The 21,141-nt window shown below is 34.6% G+C and overlaps 1 protein-coding gene across 2 annotated transcripts in view; it reads left to right on the forward strand.

The window, feature by feature from the left end:
* QC (glutaminyl cyclase) overlaps window positions 1–21,141 on the forward strand; it is a 209,334-nt gene that overhangs the window by 12,312 nt on the left and 175,881 nt on the right. For both annotated transcript variants that reach the window (XM_089828609.1, XM_089828608.1), the window contains one exon: window positions 8,700–8,735. In XM_089828609.1, coding sequence (XP_089684735.1) covers window positions 8,700–8,735 — 36 coding nt within the window. The remainder of the gene's footprint in view (window positions 1–8,699; window positions 8,736–21,141) is intronic.

A 21,141-nucleotide genomic window follows, 5' to 3' on the forward strand; every position in this document is an offset into this window, starting at 1 on the left:
ACTTTTATGTTCTTCTTTAATAGGTTAGCTCTGGAACTTACAAGAAGAGTTTAAAAAAAATTCCTCTAAGATTTCCAAACATCAGGAACCAGATCAAGAAACGTACAAGATCCTGATCTCTAAAAATGTTATTTGCTAATGTTATCCTTTTTCTGATTAGTATCTTCTATATTGCTTCAAGGATAGATTTGACTTTCCATTTGGCCATTTGGCCACCTAAACAAGTGTTCTTCAATTTTGCATATGCTTCCTTTAGGTTTCCTTGCTCTTGGTCAGTGTAGATTTCTAACAAATCTAGGAGTAGACTGTTTTCACCCACAGGTATATATATATATCCAGCGTATTTTAGTTTTGAGCATTGGTAACTTGCATCATCTGTGTAAGGGTTCTAACAGGAAAGAAGCTAACACAGATGACTGTGAGTACTTGAGACACATGAGTAAGTTCTACTTAAAGGTGTGTCCCTGCAATACCAGTTTCATGTTTAGTATTCAATTCTGGCATTTATTCAGTTGTATATCAGTTAAAAGTCTAAACATAGCAATAGTTTAATGTTGGATTTTTTTTTGTGGGAGGTCTTTACCAAATCATCATTACTGCTGTCAAATGGGGTAAAATTAAGGCTTGGAAGTTGGAGGCCATCATGAGGTACATTTGACTCCAGCTTCTTTCAAATTTTAGTCACAATGACAGTAAGCTGTCAGATCTTGCAGCCAATAAGGACGTTAGTTTTATTCTGCAGAATCAACGTCTTGGGCGATGCCCTTAGAGAAATCAATATTTCACCATTACTGCGATGTACAGCCCTGTAATTGGGCGATTCCTTTGAAGTTTAGAAAAATTACTATCTCACCAATGTTTGCAAATAACACATCAATATTGGTCCCCCAATTGAGGTAAGAACAAGGAAACAATAACCAAAAGCAAAAATCAATATTCTCAGAAAAATGAACCAAAATGCAGGGAAATGTGTGGTTGGAACTTGGAAGTGTACGGTCATACTTCTGCTTTCCACCCAAAACTCACAAAATTCAAACAACATTCCAAAATTCACCACACACCAAAAACCGTGATACCAGCTCAAGAAATTTCACAATCTTCATTTTGCAAAACACACCACCAAAACTCAAGAAAACCAGTGTATTCTTTGAGTGAAACAACAAACCAGCTAGGGTGTGGCTTTCACTACTGAATCTATACCAATTATCGAGGGTTTCTGTTTTGAATGTGTGCAAAGTAGGATGCCAAAATGAGAGGTCAAATCCCAATGTATAGAGCTTGGGGGGAAAGTTAGGGCATTTCAAATACATAAATATTTTATTCCCTTAAAAAGGCCCCCTATATAACCTTTTAAAAACAACGTATGCACTTTGCCTAGGCATCCAACTTGGAGACACTTTTCAAAATATTTAATACTTAAGCTAAATGATTACCTTTTTAAACCATTTGAGTGAAAAATATAAAATAATTTTCATCACTTCAGAGAATTTGACAAGAAATTGAAAAAGATGATTCTTCTTATTGAATTTGAACTGGATGGTGAACATCCAAAATATAACTTCCTAAAAATAGCATTGTTGTTGGAACCCATGATACTGAAAAACCAAACTCTTCACAAAATACCAAGTTGCCTAACTATTGATGTGAGTTTTAGTTGACTACAACATGCAGGATCAAACACTCAATGTTAAAAACCCAAATAGAAATCTGTAAAAATCCATGACCATGATATTTGGGAAAAAATTGAGCAAAATCTTATTACAAAAAAATCATGATTTTTGTGAAAGAAATCATAAAAAACCCATATACCTGATTTTGAAGTCATAGGTTCTCAAACAAACCTATTGCTATTTTCTGATAATCTCAGGAAAACACAGGTTCAGGCTTTAACAAATGCAGATATGGGCCTATGAGGAGGTTGTGTGTAGTAGGGGAAAAAATTTCCCAAATGGAGGAAAAACAGCCTGTGACTATTAAAAAATGACCAACAATGTGCAGGTTGCAAGAATGAATAGATGATATGTTATTGTATCAGATTGTATGAGTGATATTACTCAGAATTGTTCCTCAAGATAATGGTTGAATATACGATCTGGAAGATGATCAGGAAAAGCAGAAATATGTTTTATGATGTATTCATTGATATGCACTTGAAGACTTAGTAAATTCTGTGTTCACTGTGCTCAAAGATCAACAGAGGTCAAGTATATATATGCGGGATAGTTTATTATGGGTCACGACTGATAGGAGTGACTCATATTTGAGTCACATCTATTGGGTGTGACACAACAGTTACCTTGATACCTTTCTAATCCTGTCGGGTGAATAAGGAAACGACAGGAATGTTTATTAAGACAGTCAACAATATTAGTTAATTCATATACATTTGTAATTATATCTGCATGTGTGTGTGTGTGTGTGTGTATGATTATATTTGAATCTCTAAACGTATAAGAATAGATATTCATTAACACTAATCTATACATTAACACTCCCTCTTAGATTAGTAGGATAAACACACAGAAGTCATCTTTGATCAGTAGACTTCTTTATACAATGCCAAATAAGAGTTGATTCATCAAATATTAATCAACTTATATTTGACATTATGTAACATAAGAGTTGGCCTATCAGAATATCAATCAAATGATATTCACCAAGCTCTCTAGAGTAATGGCCTATCAGAACATCAACTGAATGATGTTCACCAAGTACTCAGTGTGGTATTGGCCTATGAGAATATCAGGCAAGATATTCACCAAGTACCAAAAATATATCTATACAAGCAACTTGTTGATAATCAAATTAATGATATCTAATGCCTAGTTGTTGATTTATAAGATAAAGCCTTTACATGAAACAATTTACACAAAATGAATCATGCTACAAGTTATTGTAAGGACGTCACTTTACAACAACTTCTCCCAATATAAGTGAAATCATTTTGAAGTTGTCACTCCTTAATGATTAACACAGGTTTTACACACACACACACACACACACACACACACACACACACACACACACACATATATAATGTACAATAATCAATTTCTCTGAGACATTTCCTCAGATTTTACAATCATACCAAGTTCTTTACGAAAGTGTTGCACCTTTGTCTTAGCAAATGGTTTGGTAAGAGTGTTTGCAATTTGATCCTCTATACTAATATATTGCAACTTGATTATAGATCCTTCTCAACCATGTCTCGAACATAGTGATATGGTATCTCGATGTGTTTTGATCTGTTATGAAACATTGGATTAAGAGATAGCTTGATGCAACTCTGGTTATCACAATAAGTAGTAGTAGGTGTAAGTGGCTTTCCAAATAATCCAAATAGAAGTTTTCTCAACCATACAACTTTTCTTGCTCCCATAGATGCAACTATGTACTTGGCTTTTGTAGAACTCTGTGCTACTGAAGACTGCTTCCGACTAAACCAAGATATCATTGCTGAACTCAACGTAAAACAACATCCTGAAGTGCTCTTGTGATTCTTTGAATTTCCTGCCCAATCAAAATCTGTACTTGAGACCATATCCAGTTGTACCACTGAGATACTTGAGAATGTGTTTTGTTGCTACTAAATGAGTTTGTTTAGGTTCGCACATGAACTGATTGAGAACATTTACAGCATAACAGATGTAAGGTCTTGTTTACCAAATACATTAAGAACCAATTATTTGTTGATATAGAGTAGGATTAACATTTTCAGAATCTTCTGTTGCTTCTTTTAGTCTCTTGAGGTTCGTTTCCATAGGAGTCTTCATTGCCTTGCTGTCCAACATGCCAAATTTTTTGAGTAGGTCCAGAGTATACTTCCCTTGATTTAAGAAGATTCCATTTGGATGCTGCCATACTTCTAGTCCCAAGAAGTAGTGTAGTGTTCCTAAGTCTTTCATTTCAAATTCAGATATAAGATCTTGTTTGCATTTGTCAATAAGATGGTCTTCTCCTGTAATCAAAAGATCATTAGCATATAAAACCATAATTAACATATCCCCCTGTATTACCTTGTAATATAGATTAGGATCTGCAATTTTTTTAGAGAAACCAAGTTTAGTTAGGTGATGATCTATCCGTTCATACCAAGCTCGGGGAGTTTATTTCAATCCTTATAAAGCCTTTTTTAATTTGCATACATGAGATTGTTTATTGTGTACTTCAAATCTTTCAGGTTGTTCAAGATAAACTTCCTCTTCTATAACACCATTCAAAAATATAGTCTTTACATCCATTTGATGAATTTTCCATCCTTTGGATGCAGCAATGGCTAAATAGTTCTGATAGAGGGATATCTAGCTATTGGAGCAAAGGTTTTCTCATAGTCTATTCCTTCTTTTTGTGAAAATCCTCTTGCTACAAACCTTGCTTTGTACTTATCGACACTTCCATCTGCAGCATGTTTAATTTTAAATAGCCATTGGGAGGAAACAATTGATTTATTTTTGGGTCTAGGAACAATATCCCAAACATCATTTTTAAGTATGGAATTATATTCTTCTGTCATGGCATCTTTCCAATTTTGATGTTTTATTGCTTCTTTTACATTAGATGGTTCAGATTTGGAGATTTCACTCATTAATGCAATGTAATTAGAGTATATGTTAGGTTGTTTTCTTTCCCTGATGAAATTTGAGGGGATAGAAGTGTTCTCTTCAATTAGCTTTTTGGCCCATAGTGGTCTTTTTTTTTCCTCAGAGATGTGAGTAATGTCCATAGGTTCAATTGAGTTATCTTCCTCCATTAGAAACTCCCTCTCATTATCAGAGTTTTGTTCTTCTAGAGTTTCTTCTGAATTTGATTCATTTTCATCTTTAGATCTTTTGAAAGCCAAATCTTCATCAAAGATTACATCTCGACTTAGTTCAATATTTCTTTGTCCAGGAATATAGATATGATAAGCTTTGGAAGTTTCACTGTATCCTACAAAGATTCCTTTCTTTCCCGAGGGCTCTAGTTTGGTTCTCTTCTCTTTAGGAATGTGTACAGAGATAGGGCAACCTAAAATTCTTAGGTATTTAAGATTAGGTTTCTTCCCCGTAAATGCCTCTTCAGGGGTTTTGAATTCAAGATGAGAGTGTGGACATCTATTTTAAAGAAAAACAACAGTATTTGAGGCTTCTCCCCAAAGAAAAGTTTCAAGATTTTGATCATGAAGCATTGCTTTAGCAGATTCAACTTTGGATCTATTCTTTCTCTTAGCTATTCCATTTTGTTGAGGATTATAGGGAACATAACACTCCCTCTTGATCTCAACAGTTTTACAGTAATTTATAAAGATCTCAGAAATGTACTCTTTACCATTGTTTGTTCTTAAGACTTTTATTTTCTTTCCAGATAGATTTTCTACAAGGGCTTTAAACTCTTTAAATTTTGTCAGGATTTCTTCAGACTCTTTACTTTTAAGAAAATAGATCCAAGTCTTCCTAGAGAAATCATCCACAAATATGATATAATATAGAAAACCTCCTAGTGAAGGAACCGACATAGGGCCACATAAGTCTAAGTGAATGAGTTCTAAAACTTTGGATTTGCTTTGACTATTTTGAAATGTAGTTTTAATATTCTTCCCTAGAGCACAACCTTTACAAGTTCCTTCATGGTAAGGATGAAGTTTAAGTAGACGTGTTACCATTTTTCGTAGAGAAGGTAATCCTCGAAAATGAAGATGACCTAGTCTCCTGTGCCAGATTTCATTTTCTTTGAAAGAATCATGAAGTAGAGCTGAATGAGAGTGGCAGTTAATTTGATAAAAACATCCATGTCTTGAGCCAATCTTGAATGCATTTTTTATGTTAGAATTCTTAGGCCAAGTTAAGATCTTTCCTTCCATAAATGTAACTTTAAATCCTTCATTTTCAAGAATAGATATATAGAACAAGTTTCTTTTTATACCAGGTACATATAGTTCCTTAGTAAGTTCAATCGTTTTCCCTGATTTCAGATGAATAGTGCATGTCCCCATTCCCATTACGGGATAGCTTGTATCATCTCCAATGGTTACTTCATCAACATAGTCTTCCTTGATAGAGTTCAATTGTTCTTTAAAACTTGTAATATGTTGAGAGGCCCCGCTATCAATTACCCAAATACTTGATCTGGTTGAGGCTTCACTGGAGAGAGCTGAATAGAAAGCATTATGTTCAGAATTTCCATTTGAGTTTTGATGGTTGCAAATGAAGCTTGCTGCTTAATTCGATCAGGACATCTAGATGCTAGATGTCCAATTTTATCACATCTAAAACATTGCATCTTGGAGAAGTCAGGTTGCTTTCTCTTCCCTTTGAATTTCCTTTTCTTTTCATTTACTTGAGTAGAGAGAACTTGTAAATCTTCTTTTGAGGAGGAGACATTTTGGCCTTGAGCTACTTGCATACACTCTTCTTGTATGTAGTCAGCTTTAAGTCTTTCAAATTTAGGGAGTTTAGAACGAGAGCATAACCCTTGTCTGAAAGTATCCCATGATGATGGAAGGCCTTCTAGAGCCATTATTGTTAACTCCTTTCCATCACAAATGTGTCCTATTGAAGAGAGTTTCTTTGGAAGTTCAGTTATTCTCATAAAGTATGAGGAAATTTTCTCTCCCTTATTCATTTTAATATTTGACATTCTGTCCTTTAATGTGATAATCTGAACAGCATTATTTATCTCAAACGTATTTCCAATAGCATTGTAGATCTCATGTGCAGTGTCTAGTTTTGAAATTACAGGAAGTAGATGAGTTTTAACACAATCCACAATGAGCTTCATGGCTTTATTGTTGTCATTCTCCCATTTTTCTAGTTCATCATTTCCTTTGGATGGTGGGTCAGAATTTTCAATGAACTTGTTTAGGCCATGTTTTTTCAGTATGAGTTTTAGTCTTAGTTTCCAGCTTGCAAAATCTGAATCACCTTCTAATCTGTCTTCTAGTCTCATGCTGTTCACCATATTAGAATAATATTTGACTAAAGTCTGATATAAGATCGCTTCTTTAAACCTGCTTTGATACCATGTTATTGTATCAGACTGTATGAGTGATATTACTCAGAATTGTTCCTCAAGATAATGGTTGAATATACAATTGGAAGATGAATGGGAAAAGTAGAAATATGTTTAATGATGTATTCGCTGATATGCACTTGAAGACTTAGTAAATTCTGTGTTCGCCGTGCTTAAAGATCAGCGGAGGTTAAGTATTTATATGTGGGATAGTTTATCATGGGTCACGACTGATAGGCGTGACTCATGTTTGAGTCACGTCTATCGGGCGTGACACAACAGTTACCCCGATACCTCTCTAATCCTCTCGGGTGAATAATGAAATGGCAGGAATGTTTAATAAGACAGTCAACAATATTAGTTAATTCATATGCATTTGTAATTATATCTGCATATATATATATATATATATATATATATATATATATATATATATATATATATATATATATGTATGTATGTATGTATGTATGTATGTATGTATGTATGTATGTATGTATGATTATATTTGAATCTCTAAACGTATAAGAATAAATATTCATTAACACTAATCTATACATTAACACAATAAAAGCGAGAAAATTTGTGGGCTTAACACGCAAGCTTAGAAGAAATCATGTGGAAAGAAACACGCGTAAAAGCCAAAAGTTGTATGACAAAAGCACCAAAAATCTTTGCATTTTGTGTCAAATCCAAGACAATATATTTTTTTTGCCAAAACTTAAAATGCCCCATTGACTCACTTTGATAGCATGTTATTATAAATCAATATGTACACTAGAGATGACAGACTCTATTTATAAGAGATTATAAGATGACATTTCTAAACAAATCAACTTTATAATGAAATGTAGAAAAGGAAACTTACTAAATCAACTGAGATGACCATTATAGAAACATTTCAATATTGTTTTAATAGAAACTAGGTCACTTTTAATGTGCTATTTTTCCCATTATTTTTCACTCCATTTGCATCTGTAACAAGGAAATGTTAAATAGGTGTTGGCAACTTACCGACCTTTTTTGTCTATGATCTATTTGATCTAGGTACCTTTAGGTTTTTAGCTAAACCAAAATGGTTACTTTAGTGTTAATTGTGCTTTTTTGAAACACTGGTTAGAAATGGGTCAACCTTGGTGAAACATTTGCAAGTTAGTCGGCGAGTTATCTCAGATTCTGGTCGAAATGACTTTTTATTCAGTACATAATGTGTCAGGTTGGATGGATAAAGGATGGATCAAGTATGTACAGTTTCCTTTCATTGCCAATATTGAGCAAATGATTCTTCCTGCTAGTGCCAGACTTTTGTAATTACATGCATTGCGAGGATAGTGGAAACAATCTACTTCCAATGCATACCCAGCATTTTATACTTTTGGCACTTGGCATTTATTGGCTACCTTTTTTTGCTGTGATGGTCTATGTCAATTTAGTTACCTTAATGGCAAGTTCAATAGAAACCAATGCATTTCTTTACATATGTTTGGTTTGAGAGAAATTGTCACTTTGCATAAGTTTACCACATTTTTGTTAATTTGGTTTCCTCTATTTTCTCTAATGCTTTAAGCACTTTTGACCTGTATATTTCTAATTTTATAGTTATTGTTTGTTAGTTAAACTAGATAATTTTTTTGAGATTAGTTTTGCTGATACCTTCACTTTTATGAGGATACTATATTCTAATTAGGAGGCTTGTTAATGTTTTCATGCAGTCTTCGGTTCGTGAGGTGCACCTTCAAACTGGAGAGGTAGAGAAATATACTTCTCTCTCACTTATATAAGCCTAATGTTAGGTTCATTATGATGTCTAAATTTTCTGATTTTTGGGAATGGCTGACATAGAGGTTTATAGGTGCTTTATTCAGTATTTTGATTCATGTTCATTTTCGGTTTTAGCTTAAAGCCATAGGAGCTATGTTTGACGAGTGAAAAAGTGAATTATTATCATGATCATGAAACAGAAGTTCAATTTATCATAAACAATGTGGGAACCTGGAAATATAATAGAACTTAGATGCTAAATACTCACACAATCAAATCCAGAAGTTTATACACCAAATATAATAAAACTTAGATTTTAAGATGTATAAATAACACGAACTATAAATATTAAATAAGTTATCATAGAGGTTATAGTTAGTTTAGAACTCATCAAGTATTGACAAGTAACTTTTAGGCCCAGTCACTTGACCTCAGGGCAGAGATTGAAGCATGAATAATTAAAACAATATAATCCATGCTTCATCTTATTTTCATTCAATAAATATTACATATTTATAGGATTTTTAAATCCTATTTTGTAGGATTTAACATTCCTAAATAGACAGTTGTTTTAACAACTCACTGTACGACCATTAACTAAATAACCTATTAAACAAACTCTATAACTTAGATAATATAAAGTTGTTTAACAACTTAATATTATTATGACATTTATTTATCATACATATATCACCACTCCACAAACATATTAACTTTGTATTTTCTGCAATATTATCACCTATGTGAACACTAATTCCCAACACTCTTCCTTAGTGTGAACATGGGAAGATTGTACATCACACTACTTAATACCACACATAGTAGCTCACCAAACACTATAAGAGTAGGGACATACACATCTACTCATGGAACCAAGGATAGGGACTAACACATCTATCCAAGGTCCTACATCAAATTCGGATAGGGACAAACACATCTATCCAAAAACAAGGTCATGAACATGAACATACACTTCTGCTCAAAACAATTAGGTTGAGGACAAACACAGCCAATCATAATACCACAATAAATGTGACTGGGGACAAACAGTTCCAATCAGATACAATATCTTGTGAATGGGGACAAATACATCCACTCACGAACAAACAAACAATAGTCATTGGGGACAAACACATCCAACCACTTTACATCTTCTTGTGAATGGGGACAAACACATACGTTCACTAACAATCAAGAAATGTGATTGGGGACATGCTCATCCAACCACAATATAAAAGGTTTCAGAAGCAAGTTCTTGTTATTGCGTATGCAGCCACCGTTGGAGATCCGCGCCACACTGATCATGAATGATACGAGATGGTTGCCACTGCCACCTGGAAACCAATATTGGCTTTAGTCTTTTTGGCATGAATGGAAACTGAACATTGATTATTATCCCCCCCCCCCACAATGTGAAATTTCCACTTATTCATACTTGAAAAAAATGGAAAATAAAATGCCACCGAAACTGATAAGCGGCCTCGTCATTGGTGATTGACGAGATGTCACTGATTGACTTCCAACCTCCGATGCCTCCACCCTCGAGTTCGTTTTCTACTGTAGTAATTTTTTCTTTTGAGGCTTATTTCATCGATTGTGAGGAAAGAATATATCCTTCCCCCTTGATTTGACTTGATGCAGAGTGTTGGGCACCACCAATCATGCACTCCAATTGACATTTTTTATTTATTTACTGAATTTGACAAATAAACCCTATTTTAAAGAAACTAATAAAGCATAACCGAAAACACTAAAATAATAATGACTACCTATCTTTATATAAATACCCTACATGACCATCTTGACTCAAGATAATCAACAATGAATTTAATTTACAATATACTTATAAGCTATTATTAGAAATTATATCAAAACTTGACACCTATTGTCATGAATGATTTGGAGTATCTTATCAATACTGTCCTTAATTGGCTGCTGAAATCACCACCGCATCTCAAGGATTTGTCCCCTACAGAGCAAGAGCTGATGAGTATGCTCATAACATGGTGGTAATTTGTTGAATCTCGACATCAGCTTGTGAGCCAAGGAAAATAAAAGAAAGTCGTATATTAACCATTGCACCTCTTCTCTTGGCATCAATGGCACCGCTGGCATTAATACACCAGGTTCAGCGTGACGTCGCCAAGGAAAAACATGCTCAATCGACAATGGTAATCCTGTGATTTGTACTGCACAATGAAAAATAAGCTGTGACCAGGCAAGCCATGTAGAACACAATTACACTAATAAGAGGGGGGTGAATTAGTAGTGTAGAGAATCTTTAACCAATTTAATATACTGATTGATTTACTTTGTGAGCATAATATAATAATTAAAGTAAATACTTCTCACTGACAAACGACTATGCACCAGATATAACATCAAAACCTAACTTGGGAAAAACCACCAACACAAAGGCTGCTAGGATCTACTGTCCTAATCCAGTCTTAATCAACCTGTCACTTACAATTTAAGGGCTTCAACCCAAGGAGCAACAACCCCTACTTTTAGAGCTACAACTCTTTCATTTTGAGCAACAACTCAACAAGTTTTGAGCATCTAACCTGTTACAGCTTTCAAATACTTTGAAGGTCCATTACAGTTCATATTTTTTTGTATCACACAGAAACAACATCTGATAGATCTGATAAACATTCAGCAAAAATACTCCAATTCTGTATATTGTTACTTCTGATAAAACAGACTTGATAATCATTCAGTAAATTATCCCAACTCTGTATACTGATATCCTTTTACTTTTCAAGACTGGAGTTTAATTCATATAAGCTTTTAAGCTGAATCAAATCTTATCACAATATTAAATTCCAGAATACAATTGTTTTAATCGGAATAAAATGAAGACTCTGTAATCGCTGACTGATTATCTGAATATGCAGAGCCAATTCTAGAAGAGATTTCCTGTGTATAAGCAACAAGACACTAAATTGTCAAGATATACCTTATATGTCTTTAAATCACTGAGTTCAGCATCATTCGTAATTTTGCTTCATTGATTCCTCCTTTGCTTTTACATCACCTTGAAATATGTTTTAATTTCCACCTTACTTGGAGTTTTTCTTACACATGTGTCTCTGTATTTCTTTCCTTTATTTTTACTTGCCTTTCATCATTCCAGAATGATAGTTATAATTACCTATCAGACCCAATTCAGTTATGAACGGCTGGCAGACCAAGTATATTAACATTAACAAGTATGGTCAAGGAACCGGCAGTTTCGATCCAAAGGGCACAATGCTTAAACATTTAGTTTCTCACACCTGACATTGGATGCCGAGTCATAAAAAATATGAACCCATGCCACCGTTTCAATGCTTTATTGAATCTGATGAAAGCTGTGTAATAGGTTTCCCTCGATAAGCACAACCAAAAATTTTAATTGCTTTATTATTTCTATTGGGCTGCCACACAGATAGCACACGTAAACCTTTATTTGTCTTTATTATCTTCTGATAAAGTCTTTATTGAAACAATGCTTTTTTGTGCTTATGTATACCCAATACCTATCGGGCTAGCAGACAGGCAGCTTATTCACACAAAAAAGACAAAAACAAAAACAAAAAGTTTTTCTTTTTAAATTCTTCGAAAACATTGACCTGCTAGGATGTATGCTCGATAGATGAACCAGCCTGGTTGTGTGTCAGATGAGACAAATGATATTAACAGAGAGCTGCCTGACTGTGTGTCAAATAAGACAAATGAAATGTTATCGAGTCCTTTGTATGTGTCCAGCCTGAGTGTGTCTGAATAAACAAAAAGAATCTGTGTGATCACTTTTATATTTTGAAAACCATTTGATTCCTTTTACACCCGTTTGCATATACAAATCTGTCTTACATGTTAAAGCAAATTTATACCATACTCAACACCTGTTACTGGAGATTTGCTGGAGACTGAACCAAGATACAGTGCCGTCAAACCGACTGAAAATGACCAGATGGATAAAATGAATGTCAATGTCTATTGTCTCAAATACTTCTCTGCACACAAATCTTCTTTCTTCCTTCACATCAATATGCTTGACATCAATGACACCAACAAGCCAAAGACGTGGTCAATAATGGAAATCTGAACAAAAGTGCCACAAACAAGAATAGAAGTGCCAATTGTAATGATAACAGGCATAAAATGCTGACGATGAATGGATTCAGCACAGTGAGAAACCCCCAAGCTCATCACAGGAAACAAATTCAGACATACCAACGATGTGATCACGATGAGCACCCATCCAGTGATAATTTGATCCAATAACATGAACAGTAATTGAGGAAAGCCACGTGATGAACAAGAACACTTTCCAATAACAGAAAACACAAAGATACTAATGAAGGCAAATGTATAGAAATCCTGCAAGAGTCTGTCACTCGCGAAAGCCAATCTTCTAAATCTTTTGAAATGTGCCAAAGAATGAAGAGCAGATACAATCATGCTTAAGCCATGGGCTTATCTTCTTATATAGTATAAATATTAACTAGCAGTTGCATGCTTTTGAGCATGCAACGATGAGCCGATAGAAAATATTGTTTTTCAGAAAATAGCATATTTTGAAGATACACTAATAAATATTTATAGTACTCTAAATAACCTTAGTTACTGGTTTGAGTTCGATTCGAAATACAGGTTCCAAGAACTGATTTGCCGGTATGGCAAAATTTTGGAAAGGGTTTTGGGTTCGTGTGGGTTTGTTCGTACAAAAACATATATATATATATATATATATATATATATATATATATATATATATATATATATATATATATATATATATATATATATATATATAAACACACACACATACATATTTATGAAGCCTAGAAGCATAGAGTATCATAAAATATATGATTTAATCTTAGTTAATCATTTAAACAACCAAAACACCATAGGCATAAACTTTAAACATGTAAGTTGTACTCATAGCATTATGAATCAAGATCATACCATCATATATTTCAATTTAAAATTTTCAAGTTCAACATCAAAGATTCAAAACATTAAAAGCAAATCTTGATCCATGAATCATAACAGCAAGTTCAAATATCATTGTTTCAAGTTCAAGTTTCAACTAATCATAATGTATAAAATTTTAATATTCATCTTCTTCTTCTTCTCGTAGTCCTTTCGCATTAGTTGACTTAGCAATAGAGCTAAGGCCAATGGGATCAGCACCAACAACAATAGTATGGGCATCAAAATCTTCAAAGTCTTCAATTGTAAGCCGAGAAGCAGAAGCATCCAAGTCCGCCAACTTTGCATCTACATCCCACCTCTTTGTCTTCCCTTTATATTCTTTAGTCTTGTGCAAGAGGAGATGCAAGTTGTAATGCACAAACACCAAGTTCTCCACTCTTTTTGATGTTAGAAGCCAAAAGTACCTATTTACATTCACTTTTTAGGGCTGGGAACTCAAAACATTATCAATTTTTTTTATAAAAAATGACAAAGTTGTCCAATGCAGCAAATTGCTTGGGGTTTGCCGGAAATTCAATCTGAGCAATGAAATTCACTGGGGTTCGATTTTCTAGAATTCGGGTTCGAAACACCTCCAGGGAATTGGAACCTTGGCCACATGTTGCCCGAACTGAACCAGTATTTCGAACTGGATCAAACCTAGGCAGGGTTCTCTAGGCAAAAAGACAAACCCGGGTAACTAAATAAATAACATTTGGTGTTTCCATTTTTCATAGTTTAGAGATTTGTTAGATATAGCATGTCAACTAAATTAATAAAATTATTGATTAGTTAAATTGAAGATATCTAAATTGATTTGTGTTTCTATTTCTTGATTAAAAAAACTTGATAACAAAATTAGACATATTTTAAAAAAAAAATTGTTATATAGCCAACAATCTTGATAAAAAAATGAAATATAATGAAAAAATCATCAATAACTTATAATTGATATACTTATGAAATTTTATTAAATAAAAGAATTATTTTCATTGAATGGTCCTAGACTCCTATGCAAAGACCTTTATTGTTAAAAAAATATTTTATCCTAAACGGTTTAAAATTGAAACAAAGAAAAAATAATAAAGAATATTAAAATTTTATAAAAAGAAACTAAATAAATTTATGAGCGTCTATACTAGGAAATTGAAAAACTGGAATTAAAACATTAAAATAATTTGAAATTTGTCGTTCTTTCCTTTGTTTGCTTATTCTTTCAACATAAACTATCTAAACATTTTACATTTTATAAAAATAGAGGGAAATTAAAATCTTACCAAGAAGAAAGAAAAATAGAAACTTTCCGCAAGATTGATAATACTAAAAGGAAACTTAAATTTCTAAAAATATTTTTTTTGACATCACCAGAAAATCATAAATGACCTTATTAAGATAAAAGAATAATCTGGACTACAAAATAAATCTATAGACTATTAAACAAAATTACATAAAGACATTTGTATCCAAAATTTCTCACAAAAGTTGATTACCTTTAAAAAAGTCAAATGAATACTTGTACCAAGTATGCCCTTTACCCTATTTTCAGTATTTTATTGTCTTAAAAATAGAAATTTTTGTAATAGTTAGATTAGTCGGTTTCCTTATTATCTAAGTTTTTAACAAATGAGCTAAGCCAAACTATATATTACATATAGGCAGCTTTCAACATATAATAAAACAAGATTCCAAAGCATAAACAATATGCTAATAATGGTAATCTTATTTTTACTGTTCAAATAAATAATGTTCTTTTTATAAAAGTGAATAATAAAATGGTATTACAACCATGTTCTATAATTGTTTATGCTGTAATTTAACGAGCTCTTTTTGATCAGTATTTCAGTTATAAAGCTCACATGAATGAAATGTAATTTTTTTTGAAGATAACTATTTCATCATATATATTTTTCTTCTCAACTTGTACACTGACACAAATTTTCTGGTCATAAATGTTCAACATATAAATAGAGGAAAAATTAGAAACTTGTCAAGAAAAAGGAAAATTAGAAACTTTCTGTAGGATTGATAATGCTAAAAGAAAACTTAAATATCTAAAACTGAATTTTATCATCGGAAAATCATAAAACAGAAGTCTTGCAACATTTCCGTTCAAAACATAAATTCTAGGAGTAAAGATTCCACAATAAGCCTATCGGCTTAACTGTAATGGCTGGCAAAAAAGAGTCTGAACTTCACTTAAGATGCGACTACGATGAAAAACAATGAACTGGCAGGCATGATCAATGCAAAGATTGTGAATTTAGTGTAATCCATGGTGAATAATTCTGAGAAAAGAGGCTGGCTGTGCTGGGTGAATCAGAATACTATGAATTTTTAGAATACAATTTGCCACCAACTGATATGAAACACGTCAAAAAAACTGCAACCTACAAATGAACATCAATGATAAAAAACGATCATGATTTTGAAGATTGTAGAGAGCCATACATTATTCCATATGCACTTTAAGTCTGCTAGCTCATCTGCTGACTCTCAGATTGCTATGATTGTTGCTTTACATGCACAAATATTCTTGCTCACTACATGGATTTTTACCTATCCCTACCCCTTGCTCTGATACCATATTAGAAATAAGGGCAGAGACTGAAGCATGAATATTAAAAAATATAATCCATGCTTCATCTTATTTTTTTTCAATGAACATTACATATTTATAGGATTCTTAAATGCTAGTTTGTAGGAACTAGCATTCCTAAATAGACAGTTCTTATAAAAACTCACTGTACTACCATCAATAAAATAACCTATTAAACAATCTATATAGCCAATAATAGTAAGTTGTTAAACAACCTAATATTGTTAATTTTATTGTAGCTGTGGTCGGATTCCTTCAGGCCAACATAGATAACCTAACAGTGATAAGGTTGTGATAATATAATGATTGTGATATAATAATTATATTAATAACATTATTGTGATATAATAACTATATTGATACTATAATAATTATATTTATTAAGTTAATATAATTATATATTAATTAAACAAGTTAATATATAAATAAGTATAAGAGATAATAATTATAATAATATAATAATATAATATAATTTCTGGTGTATTAGTATGCATGCTCAGAACTGTAGATGACCTTCATTTGCAGAACCTGAGATGGCCCCATGCAAAACATTTTCAGCTATTTACTTAGCTAGATTCAATTCATCAGGGTTTGCAGATGTATGTGCGGGGAGAATGCATTTTTAAAATATCCTTGCCAATGTTAGTTGGGTGGTCACTGATGCATACTTAATCATTGATAGCAATGCAGATTTTTTCTGCCCATGCCAAAATTTGAATCAAATTATTGACATTAACTATTTGATCATGAGAATTAGGGATCAGTAGTCTTTCAAAGCTGAATGAATTGTTTTAAGTTCCTTGTGCTTGGTTGGTCATGTATTAGTATGCCTGTCTATATCTGTAGATGACCTTCATTTGCAGAACCTGAGATGACCCCATGCAAAACATTTTCAGCTATTTGCTTTGCTAGATTCAATTCATCAGGGTTTGCAGATGTATGTGTGGAGACTGCATTTTTAAAATATCCTTGCCAAGGTTAGTTGGGTGGTCACTCGTGCATACTTAATCATTGATAACAATGTAGATTTTTTCTGCCTATGCCAAAATTTGAATCAAATTATTGAAATTTGACTATTTGATCATGAGATTAGGGATCAACAGAGTCTTTTAAAGCTGAATGAATTGGTTTAAGTTCCTTGTGCTTGGCTGGTCCTATATTTAGCAGTACTTCGGCATTTTATTCAGTAAATCCCTTGAATCATAAGCACCTTCTCTATTCTTTACAAATCCTTTATTTACTACTAGGAAAATTAATTTACTGTCGGTTATTGTTTGCCATGGAGTGTGTTTACCTGATCCAAATTTAATTTTGTATATTTCTTGCATTTCTTTGCATATATATAAAACACACCCAAACGCATCCAAAACACTCAAATATATTTTTGCACATCTGCACACCTGATTCTTGTACCTGCATCTGCAACGGTACCCAAATCGACAACTTAGAAATATATGATATTACCTTCACCTGCAACAACAAAAGTTCTCTGATAACTTTGCGAGGGTGAATAACGTGTTCTTGGGAAGACTCGTCTTTGAATTGCAAGGTAACTTGAAAAAATGGAAGTTTGATGAAGCCACAAAGCTTGCTAGCATTTATGGGAGTTATTTCATACAATTCTCAAAATTCACATACATCAGAATAGGAGTTTTTCAGGGAGAACCATTTAAATCTTCAGGTATGTGTTTCATATCTATGTGTCGATAGAGGTTTGTAGACGACTTGCTCACATTGATAAAGAGCTAGGAAAGAAGAGGAATTCAGGTGTTGCTTTTCTGATTGAACCAGGGCATTATAGTTTTAAGTTGTAATGTTCTCGAACAGAAATAAATGTATTTAATTATTTTTGTGTAACGGGCCGATTGTTTAATTTAACTCGGACCCAAATTTAATTTTGTCATAGTAGTTTGTGTCGCCGTCGGCTAATCTTTGTACACCCTCGGAAAGCTTTGCCCGATGGGTATTTAAGCACGGATCCTAGTAGTTGATAGGTATGCTTTTGGATTTTATCTCTCTGTATTGCGGATTCCTGTTGGAGTTGGGCATTGTTCGCCATTTCGGAAGTGAAAGACCTTCCCTATTTGGCTTGCGCGGTTTCGGTGGGATTCAATCCTCACCCGATTCCGTTGGTGTCTACCTCGATCTATATTCGGCAATTTGAAGAATTAATTATACAGATATCTCTATTGGAGCCCCCTGTGCAATTCGGGACACTCATTCTAGTTGTACGGCTTGGTGTTTTGTCTTTCCATACAACTCGTTACCATTCATTTCCTACGGCATTTATCATTTTCGTACACCAATATCTGTGCATACACATCCGTACAACATTTCCTATGCCCGTACGGCCTTGACCAACCACTGTATGGTCATTCTAAGCATCGTACGACTTCTTTAGAATACCGTACACCAAGCTTGCTCCACCGTACGGCAATCCAAATACTTTCCTTCGTACAGTCTATTCACGTGGGCAATCCCACACCGTACGGTCATCTTTTCCATACGCTTGCACACCACTACACTATCGTACGGCCATCACAGAGACTCTCTCTCTCCCCCACACTGTACGGACATCCTGTAGACTCATTCCTCACTATACGTACTTCATTCCAAGGGAAAGGTTGCAGTAATCTGCTTGCAGATTGAATCGTTACATAGCGGGAACATTACATAAGTCTGTATCTGATGCTCTCAATCTAGAACCAGAACTAAAAAAGATGAATCTCCAACTGTAAAAAGCCCAGAGGAATTTTGATAGTCGAGGTTACATGCTGGCTCATTTGAATGTAGGAGGAGATATTTAGCACATTTCTCAACTCAAAGATTATTGGGAGAATTGTTGTGACGAGTTTGAGGTGAGCAAGGAGCTCAAAATTGAAGTGGCTTCCATGGACAAAGAGAGTAAAATGGACTGCAGTGATTACTTAGATGAGTGATGTTCAAAATATTGGAGTAATGAAGTTCTTAGCTAAGAAAGTTGTAGTAGGGCTGGATGATAATGTACGCTACGTCTCAAAAAGGAACATTGAGTGGAGGAACTCGATTATTAAACAAGGACATGAGGAGTCAGCTTGTAATGTTCCTGCTATGTAACGATTCAATCTGCAAGCAGATGACTGCAACCTTTCCCTTGGAATGAAGTACGTATAGTGAGGAATGAGTCTACAGGATGTCCGTACAGTGTGGGGAAGAGAGAGTCTCTGTGATGGCTGTACGATAGTGGAGTAGTGTGCAGGCGTACGGAAGAGATGACCGTACGGTGTGGGATTGCCAACATGAATAGACTATACGGAGGAAAGTATTTGGATTTCCGTACGGTGGAGCAAGCTTGGCGTACGGTATTCTAAAGAAGTTGTACGGTGCTTAGAATGATCGTACGGTGGTTGGTCAAGGCCGTACGGGCATAGGAAATGCCGTATGGATGTGTATGCACAGATATGGTGTACGGAAATGATGGGAAATGAATGGTAACGAGTTGTATGGATAGAAAAAGCACCAAGCCGTACAACTAGAATGAGTGTCCCGGATTGCACAGGGGGCTCCAATAGAGATATCTGTATAATTAATTCTTCAAATTGCCGAATACAGATTGAGGCAGACACCAATAGAATAGGGTGAGGATTGAATCCCACCAAAACCGTGCAAGCCAAATAGGGAAGGTTTTTCACTTCCGAAATGGCGAACAATGCCGAACTCCAACAGGAATCCGCAGTACAGAGAGATAAAATCCAAAAGCATACCTATCGACTACTACGAGCCGTGCCTAAATACCCATTGGGAAAAGCTTTTTGAGGATGTACAAAGATTAGCCGACGGCGACACAAACTACTATGACAAAAATTAAATTTGGGTTTGAGTTAAATTAAAACAATCGGCCCGTTACACAAAAATAATTAATCACATTTATTTTTTGTTGGGGACATCACAGTCCTCCCGCCCCGAAATTTGCTTGTCCTCAAGCAAATGCATTGTTGGATGTTGTAGGATGTGTTCGCCCTCCCACGTTGCATCGTCTAGTGGTAGATGTCGCCAACGTACCAAATATTCTCTCACAATTCGGTTACGCAAGACCTTTTTGCGCACTTTGAGAATCTCAACAGGTTCCAGGATGAGTTTCCCCTCATTGAGTGGTGGAAGATCTGTAGTGACGGTGATGTTTTGCCCGATAGCCTTCTTCAGACAGGAAACATGGAAGACATTATGAATGCGGCTACCTTCGGGAAGCTCCAGTTTGTATGCTACCTCACCGATGCGCCGGATCACGCGGTAGGGGCCATAAAACTGGGGCTTCAGTTTCTCCTTCCCTGTTCCCTTAAATGATGACTGTTGATAAGGTTGTAATCGGAGATAGACCAGATCCCCCACTTTGAAACTCCTCTCTAACCGATGTCTGTCGGCCTATACCTTCTGTCAGTTTTGTGCTTGTTGCAGGTTCTCTTTCAAGCTCCTCAAAATGTCTTGTCCTTCCTAAAGCCAATTCTTGGCTCTTGGAGTGCGGCTGTCACCCAGCACTGTATCGATGAAGGAGAGTGGTTCGTGCTCGTATAGAGCCTTGAACGACGTCATCCTGATTGACATGTGATAAGTGGTATTGTAGCAGTACTCCCCGAGGTGGATCCATTTCACCCATGCGCGTTGTTGTGCCGAGACGTAGTTTCGTAGATAACCTTCAAGCCATTTGTTCACAATTTCAGTTTGGCCATCTGTTTGTGGGTGGTAACTTGTGCTTGGTGATAGTTCAGTTCCTGCTATTCGGAACAGTTCTGTCTAGAAGATATTGACAAAGTGTCCATCCCGGTCACTGACGATGTTTCAGGGTAATCCGTTTA

This window comes from Cupressus sempervirens, chromosome 5 (assembly GCF_028749045.1).
Source record: "Cupressus sempervirens isolate cs-2001-9-10 chromosome 5, ASM2874904v1, whole genome shotgun sequence".
Classification (NCBI taxonomy): Eukaryota; Viridiplantae; Streptophyta; class Pinopsida; order Cupressales; family Cupressaceae; genus Cupressus; species Cupressus sempervirens.